At 50.9% G+C, this 8,837-nt stretch overlaps 1 protein-coding gene across 2 annotated transcripts in view; it reads right to left on the bottom strand.

The window, feature by feature from the left end:
* Positions 1–29: 29 nt before the first annotated feature.
* Positions 30–8,837, bottom strand: part of SLC24A3 (solute carrier family 24 (sodium/potassium/calcium exchanger), member 3) — a 521,225-nt gene continuing 512,417 nt past the window's right edge. For both annotated transcript variants that reach the window (XM_010836331.1, XM_010836329.1), the window contains exons 16-17: positions 2,686–2,751; positions 30–1,216 (exon numbers count right to left, since the gene is read on the bottom strand). In XM_010836331.1, coding sequence (XP_010834633.1) covers positions 1,067–1,216; positions 2,686–2,751 — 216 coding nt within the window. In that variant the 3' untranslated portion in view covers positions 30–1,066. The remainder of the gene's footprint in view (positions 1,217–2,685; positions 2,752–8,837) is intronic.

Here is an 8,837-nt window from a genome sequence, read left to right as displayed (position 1 = left end):
GGGCGCTGGCGCAGCTGGGCGGTGCGACTGGGAGGAGACGCTGGCCCTCGAGCCAGCAGTCAGGGTCCAGTGTACTCAGTACGAGGGGCGGTGTCTGTGCAAAGTGCGCTTCTCCACTTCCCGAGAAACCAGTGTCTGCAACTCCTGCCTCCGGGTCACACTCCCTGCCCCGCCAAACACCAAACCAAGAGCAGTCTCAGAGTCTCAGGCGGGAGGCACTGCCGTGCCGGCTGCCTGGTGCTCAGGATGGAGAGGTTAACCCGGGCAGGCAGGCTTCAACTATTGCTTGAGAGGCTAGAAAGAACTGGGGAGAGAGTGATGGTCAGAACGGACAGGCGGTCAGCTGTCTTCTTCCTAGAAAACCCAGGGCCTCAGGGCAGAGCCCCGGGTGTGACGAGAAGGAACTTGTCCAGGGGCCTCTCCAGCCGCTCCTCTGATGGGCGCTAAATCCACACAAGCTCCAACGCACCTGGGCCTCGACCCCAGAGGACGCAGCTGGGATGCCCAGTGGATCAGTGAGGATCCAGAGCCCGGTGAGAGAAGATGCGAGGAAAAAAGTCAACATCTCTGGAAGGAAAAGAAGAAAAGAGGGGAGCCCCCAAACCAAACCCCCAGACTCAGGAACCTAGAAATCAGCCCCAAACATAAGGAGAATCCCAAACGCTCCCTGTCACGCGTGGACCCTCTCCTCTCTCTTCTCCACAGTCTCGGCTCATACATTAGGCCGGTCTTCCATCCAATAACTTAAAAAAGGAGGAGGGATATATACTAAGTTTGCCTGGCACGGGCCAGTTAGCAGCCAGTTTTTCTAGAATCTCAGTCACTGTTCAAAAATGGGGCTTGAAAATTCACGCGGAGGTCGGGAGTCTTCACGTGGAGGAGGGCAGAGACGGAGTCGGGGTGGGGGTCCGGGATTGGCGGGTCGGGAGGCGGTGGAGGGTAGTGGGGTAGGGGCAGGGCCCAGGAGGAGTCGAGGGGGGCGGAGGCCTGCGGGCAGCGCGGAGGCGGACTCGGGCGCCCGCTTGTATTGCACAGAAGGAGGGGCCGAGCTGGGCGCGGCCGCGGGTCAGTGGTCCCCGCACATGGGCAGGTTCACAAACGTGAACACGTTGAACTCCGTCATGATGGAGAAGCACAGGAACACGCCGTATAGGAAAAGGCACCCGCACCCCAGCTTCCTGTCCAGCTGCCACTTGTTCAGGTGGACGCCAAACACCTGCGAGGCACAGAGCAGGGTCAGAGGGCGTGGGGACCCTCCTGGGTTACGAAGCCCCTCCTCCACCGCGTCCCAGACCCCGCATGCGCACCGGGTTTCCCTCCGGCCGCTCTTCCAGCTCCCTCTGTGTTCCTCTTGCGGCTCCGTCCCCAGCATCCTGAGCTCTGACTGTCGGGGCACTGGGACTCACACTTCGGCCTCTCTCTTCCACCTACGCTCACTCCCAGGGGGGTCTCATCCGACTCCTTGGCTCTAAACCCCCGTCTACGTCCTGGTGTCTCCAGCGTGGGCTTCCTCCTGAACCAGCTGTTCTGACCTAGCCCCTGGGATGTCAGTTCGGCACTGAAAACTTCAGATACTGGAACTTGCTTCTCCTCCCAGACCTACTTCGTTTCAGTCCTTCAACAGCCCTCCAGGGCAGAGGGGCAGTGGTGAGACCCTGTCCCAGGAATGCCCGGCCACAGCATCCGGCGATGCAGTGCACCGGCAAGCCAGCAGGCACTCGGAGGTCAGACACAAGGTCCCTACAGGCCTCACTTGTCAGTCTCTATAATGCGGCTGATATCAGTGACTACCTATTGGAGTGTGGTGAGCTCCAGATGGGGAAATTCCCGCAGTAAGCACCTGTGTGGCGGTTACAAGCATAATAATCCTAAGTCATACCAACCTGAAGAACCTCCTAAAAAGAATGAATAGATGGGTTTTCACTATTGTGTAAGGCAGTATTTAGTTTGATAAAACCTTGGCATTGGAGTTGCATGCTGGACCTGGAAATGACCTCTCCTGCCCTTGTGAATTCCCATTCTCTACCTATGTATGTTCTCATGACAGGTGTAATTCAACAAATAGTTCTTCAACAATTCAGGAAAAAACACATTGCATTTCCTACGGTGAAAATTCAGTAGCATACATGTACGTCATCAGACACTTAGGGCAGGTGGGTCAGTCCACATGGTGGTGTGAACTCGCTCCCACCAAAGGTGTCAACTGAGTTGGAACAGTACATTATGCAAGTGGATGGATGGCCAAGGCAGTGCAGTGGCATCAGAGTGCATTCACTGTCCAGCAAGTCTGTCCTCAGTCTTTGGGTGTTGGTCACATCCATGGATTTATGGAGATGTTTAGGAACCTGGAATAGTCAATTAATTGGAATATAACCTTCTGTAGCCTCATCTTGCATAAAAAGTGGGATTCCCCCTATTGCTTTTGATAAATGTTTGTGTTTGACATGAGACAGGTTGTGCTTCCGAGAGGAGGCTGGCTCCTTTCAGAAAGGGAGGCTTTCTCGGGGGTTGCCAGGATCCATTTGTGGAGGACACAGCCACGAGACAGGAGAACCTCAAGGCTGACTGTCCCTATCCACCGGGAGGCCAAGCCTATCTGGTGTCCAAACAGACTCTGTAGCCAGAGAACCCAAGGGAATGGGGGGAGAGGTGGGGACTGGAGAGTGGAGAGAGCTGCAGACCCACCGTGACGAAGACGGAGGCCAGGAGCAAGCCCACGGAGTAGATCAACCCCCTGCTGTTCAGCCGAATCTGTAAGAGAGGATGACACAGAGTTAGGCTCCCGAAACATCTGCCAAGTGCGGGGCGATAAATTCTAGTGAGGCCAAGACCCTCCTCCAGGATGGAGGGCAAATGGCAGCTTTGCAGTGGGTATGGCACTTTCCTTGACACCCAGGGGGCACCCTGGCCTGGTCCACCCTCAGCCCCATCCCTTCCCCCTCCAGCAGCGGTATTTGCTGACTGCCCTGTGGCCACTTGAATTCTCCATCCGGCATGGCCTGATTCTTATTTACTGGGGGACTTGACTTCCAGGGAGCTTCCGATCTCCCGACACACAACGTTTAGGGTAAATTTAATAACGTGGGTCATGAGAGCAATATTTTGAAAAATATGACTAAACTTTTTAATCTCTTTTGCATTCAAATGTCTGTGACCTTCACCTGAACTTGATGGGAAGTGGTGAGTGAGGGTTGCTATTTTGAACAGGCAAAGAAGAGTTAACATTCAATTCCTGATATTTTGTTTGTTTTCCACAGTAACACAGTGGGGTTAACAGGCAAACTTTGAAGATTAAAAAAAATACAAACAACAATTTCTGGAATTCTTAGGAGCCCTGTCCAGTGCAACTTCCCATGAGGCATACATAGTCTTAGTTCCCTGATCAGAACCTGTGCTTTCAGCAACAGAAGCAGAGTCTTAACCACTGGGTCACCAGGGAAGTTCAAGGGCAGTAAGTCTTATCCCCGTAAAAAACCAGTTTCTTGGGGTCTTGCTAAGCCAGACAATCTCACCAACCCTTCTCACCTCTGGATAAGACTTGGAGCCTCAACTGTGCAGTGTGGACCTAAACCAGCATCCCCTGCTCCTGCCTCACAGATGCGAGGCCCAGGAAGTGCAAAGGCAGACGGTCCCCATGGCAATGCCCTTCTGAGAGCAGGCAACACACTCGGATTGTTCAGCCTTGACATTTAACGTTGTTTTTATTTCTTGCCTTCGAAACTATGAATTTTATCCTCCAATTCCCTCTTGGCAGTTGCTAGAGAGGAAACAGGAGGCTGGCTGGTTCCTGAGTCAACAGGAATTTAGGCTCCACGGATGTGTCTTTTAGTGCAAACGCACACAGAGACTGCATCACCCCCAATTTCCTGCATGCATGTGGCTCATAAAACAGTCCCCTGAATCCTATACTGTTTGTTTAAGGACCTGAACCTGCAGCCTCAAAGACTCTGACTTCCCCCACATTGCAGTTTAAAATCTCTGTATGTTTTGAGGTCAGCTCCACCCGACCAGCAAATTTTTTTAGGAAAGACAAGAAGCCCCTGGATTTTCGCTAATTGGTTTATAACTCGGAACACATGTGGTTGTCACTTTGCATTTTCTAACTTGAGTGGTTTGAACACTTGCTTAGGCTTGGGTTCCAAATGGATACGTCCAGCTGGGACTTTACGCTATATAACATCACAGGGTGGGGGGCTTTCCTTGAACAGTGACATGAGGTCAGAAAGTGAATGAGCCGACCGAAGAGAAGCACTGGAACACAGCTTTCTCCCCGGAGTGCGTGACCACACATGGGCTGCACTGAGTTCTCGTGGCAGCTCCTCAAGGTGTCCTGAGCTGCCTGTAAAGGTGAGACAGCTGAGGCTCCAGGAAGTGAAGCCCCACTCTCCCTCCATCTCCACGTGTTCCCAGAAGTTCTCTGAACCCTGTCGTTTTGGGGCTTTTACGGAGGCCTCGTTATGGAGGCACAGCTGATTAAATCTACAGCTGCTGCTGACTGAGGGACTTCCAGCCCCTCTCTCTGCCCCAGAGTTCACAGTATTGGGAAGCAAAGTTCCAGCCCTCAAACCACAGGGTTGGTTCTCCTGCCAACCAGCTCCATCCTTAGAAGCTATCCTAAAGTCATCTCATTCACATAAAAAGATAATTCTGAGGCTTTTAGGAGCTCTGTGCTAGAAAAAAAGACCAAACATAAATTTCTTACTACAAATCGCTGTATTACACAAGGTCAGGGAGCTGGTAAGGGGTCACGTCTGCACTTAGAGTCAGGCTTCAGCCTGAAAATTCTAGACTCTTCAATGCACCTTGCAGGGCACAGGAGAAAAGCCAGGGCTTCCTCTACCTGCTAAGAACTCCCTAGGCTCACATCTGGGCCCCTTACCATCTTGGTGGGACCACCTGACTCTCTGGAGCCCACGCTGGCATCTGTGGTCTGTGTTTGAGGCTCCTCCTCAAGCCCTGGAAGAGCCACCACCCACCTCTCTGGTCACACCTGCCCACCGCCTACTGGGTTCCCCCCCCCACACATCCGGAATAAAGTCCTCACCCCATCCTCATCTTCAGAATAGAGTGGTTTTGGGAGGGATCTAAAACTTTGATGGTGAGACTGAATCTACTTCAGGCCTTGGTGACCCAGGAAAGACCCTACCTCCCCCCAAACATCACCTCATTTTTCCTAAAATCTAAAGAGCAAGATTCACCTTAAGGGGATTGGGTGGTGTCATTGCAGCCCCTAGGGCCTTGTTAGAACAGCTTTGAGAAGAACCATTCATTGTGAAGCCCCCAGATGATCCCCAGTTACCCCACTAGGTCTGTGGGAACAGCCTGTGGCCAGGCCCTGGGAATAGTTTCTGCATTTTCCTGGTTTCCATGGTGTCAGTATTCCTGCCAAGGTCAAGTGCAAGCTGCCCATGTGGCCTCACTGAGAGTGGAGTGGGGAAGGGCTACGTGTAACTGCCCCGGGGTTGGGGCAGGGTTTGCAGAAAAAGAAAAACTGGCCTGGCAACTGGAACAGAAACTGCATACCAGAAGATCGACTCAAGAATGTTTTTCCTCGAGAAGGAAGACGTGGTAGCATTGAGAACTGACTGGTAGGTTCTGGGTGCACTGGCTGAGTCGGACACATCTTTGCTCTCAGAGGGTGAGGGAAGATGACACCCCACCCCCACCATGTGACTGCAGAGGCAGTGGACATGGCTGGGTGGCTTCTCGGAGGAGGTGACAGCTGGAGGACAGCCGGCATTGGAAGGAGGACATTGGGAAGAGCCTTCCTCCATGTGGCCAGTCTTTCTGGAAACATTCTCCTCATCCTTGCCCTTTCTGGCCGACCACCCCCCAGCCTCCTTCCCTGAATGGTTTTCTCACTACCTGACATCAGGGTATGGTCATGGTTCTCTTCTCTGTTTACACTTACTCCCTGTATGAGCTTTATGCTTAAAAACCCATAGCAACTCTCTTGACTGTCAGAGGTCTTGCCTCTGAATTTATCTCACTGTCTGCCTGATGTCTCCACCAGGATGACCCTCAGACACATCACACCTCATCTGGTTCTAAGCACAACCCTGGATCCTGTCGCTTAAATATGCACTCCCACCCTGGCTCCCCTGGGGGCTCTCTCCCCCAGGTCACATATTCTGTTTTTCCTACAAATGCTTCATAACTGGTCTGGCTGCCCTCTGTCATGTCTGGCTCCACGATGGTGTGATCACTCACCTAGAGCCAGACATCCTGGAATGCGAAGTCAACTGGGCCTTAGGAAGCATCACAACGAACAAAGCTAGTGGAGGTGATGGAATTCCAGTTGAGCTATTTCAAATCCTAAATGATGATGTTGTGAAAGTGCTACACTCAATATGCCAGCAAATTTGGAAAACTCAGCAGTGGCCACAGGACTGGAAAAGGTCAGTTTTCATTCCAATCCCAAAGAAAGGCAATGCCAAAGAATGCTCAAACTACCACACGATTGCACTCATCTCACATGCTAGCCAAGTAATGCTCAAAATTCTCCAAGCCAGGCTTCAACAGTACATGAACTGTGAAATTCCAGATGTTCAAGTTGGATTTAGAAAAGGCAGAGGAACCAGAGATCAAATTGCCAACATCTGTTGGATCATCAAAAAAGGAAGAGAGTTCCAGAAGAACATCTATTTCCACTTTATTGACTATGCCAAAGCTTTTGACTGTGTGGCTCACAACAAACTGTGGAAAATTCTTCAAGAGATGGGAATACCAGACCACCTGACCTGCCTCTTGAGAAATTTGTATGCAGGTCAAGAAGCAACAGTTAGAACTGAACATAGAACATCAGATTGGTTCCAAACTGGGAAAGGAGTACATCAAGGCTGTATATTGTCACCCTGCTTATTTAACTTATATGCAGAGTACATCATGAGAAATGCTGGACTGGATGAAGCACAAGCTGGAATCAAGATTGCCAGGAAAAATATCAAAAACCTCACATATGCAGATGACACCACCCTTATGACAGAAAGTGAAGAACTACAGAGCCTCTTGATGAAAGTGAAAGAGGAGAGTGAAAAAGTCGGCGTAAAGCTCAACATTCAGAAAATTAAGATCATGGCATCTGGTCCCATCACTTCAGGGCAAATAGATGGGGAAATAGTGGAAACAGTGGCAGACTTTATTTTTGGGGGAGCTCCAAAATCACTGCAAATGGTGACTGCAGCCATGAAATTAAAAGACACTTGCTCCCTGGAAGAAAAGTTATGAAAAGTGTATTAAAAAGCAGAGACATTACTTGCCAACAAAGATCTGTCTAGTCGAAGCTATGGTTTTTCCAATAGTCATGTATGGATGTGAGAGTTGGACTATAAAGAAAGCTGAGTGCCGAAGAATTGATGCTTTTGAACTGTGGTGTTGGAGAAGACTCTTGAAAGTCCCTTGGACAGCAAGGAGATCCAACCAGTCCATCCTAAAGGAGATCAGTCCTGAATATTCATTGGAAGGACTGATGCTGTAGCTGAAACTCCAATACTGTGGCTACCTGATGTGAAGAACTGACTCATTTGAAAAGACCCTGATGCTGGGAAAGATTGAAGGCAGGAGGAGAAGGGGACGACAGATGATGAGATGGTTGGATGGCATCACCGACTCGATGGACATGAGTTTGAGTAAGATCCAGGAGTTGGTGATGGACAGGGAAGCCTGGGATGCTGCAATCCATGGGGTCGCAAAGAGTCAGACTTGACTGAGCAACTGAACTGAACTGAACTAACCCTTTCCCCACACTACAGCTAGAATTCTCTTCCTCAAAGGATGGACAGTCATAGCAGCCCCTCCCTTGTCCCCACGAACATGGCTCTCAGTGTCCTTGCCCACGTGGCCTCTCTGGGCTCCAGTTCACCCCTGCCACTCATCCCTGTCCCTCCCACACCCCCTCCCACACCCCAGGCAGAGGAACTGTCCTTTGGTCCTTCAGTGCCTGGAACATTCTCGTATCTTGGGGCTTCTACTAGCTGTTCCTTTGCTTAGAAAAAGCCTTTCACCTTCACCTGCTTCGCTTCTGATAATCTCAGTTTTTCAGGGTAAGGATCATTTCCTCACACGCATCCAGGTGCCCTGGCCCCTGCACACAGCGCCACGTGCTGCCCTGAATGCTGCATGGCCAGCTCTCAGGAGGGCAGGGGTCACACTGTGCGGTCATGCCCTCCCAGCGGCTGGGGCCCCAGGAGCACAGGACAGTGTCTGTCTGGCTCACTGAGGCAGCCCCAGTGACGGCTACCAGCTCAGCACAGAGAAGGCAGTCAATTCGTGTCTGAGTAGAAGAGTGACCTGGACAGAGGTGTGGTGGGGAGAACTCCTCCAATCACTTCTTTTTACCTCCATGGATTCTGGAATAAGGTGGACTCTTGCTTGGAGAGAGGGAAAGACAGACTTCCTTGCTGCCCCTGTTCACTGCTTCTTAGGGTTCTTTTACATTTCTAAGCCCCAGCTCAGAAATCTAGATTTTGCCCTAGCTGCCTAGAGCCTGCCTGGTAACTTTCTTAGTTTGGTGGGAGCAGGTGGGAGAGACTTATCACTGAAATGGAATAAGAAGTACTCATTTTCCAAACCGACTTTTAGAAACAGCTATTACTGGGGGCACTTAAGTAGCTAGCTGGCTTCTGAGCAAGACACAAGTACTGAGAAATGTCAAAATCTGTGCAACTGCCTTCCTTCCTTGCTGTCAGATGCCTGAACCTAATACTTTGCACAAAACAGCTGTCTCACTGGTAATTATCCAGTAATCATGACCTGGAAATCCATCTAGGCGAGATGGAAAAATGGCTTCAGAACTGAAGCAGCTCGCTTGCGAGGGTGGGGGAGCCATTAAATCCACA

The sequence above is a fragment of the Bison bison genome, unplaced genomic scaffold, assembly GCF_000754665.1.
Source record: "Bison bison bison isolate TAMUID 2011002044 unplaced genomic scaffold, Bison_UMD1.0 scf7180017864063, whole genome shotgun sequence".
Classification (NCBI taxonomy): domain Eukaryota; kingdom Metazoa; phylum Chordata; class Mammalia; order Artiodactyla; family Bovidae; genus Bison; species Bison bison.
This window is presented reverse-complemented; position numbering and strand designations above follow the sequence as displayed.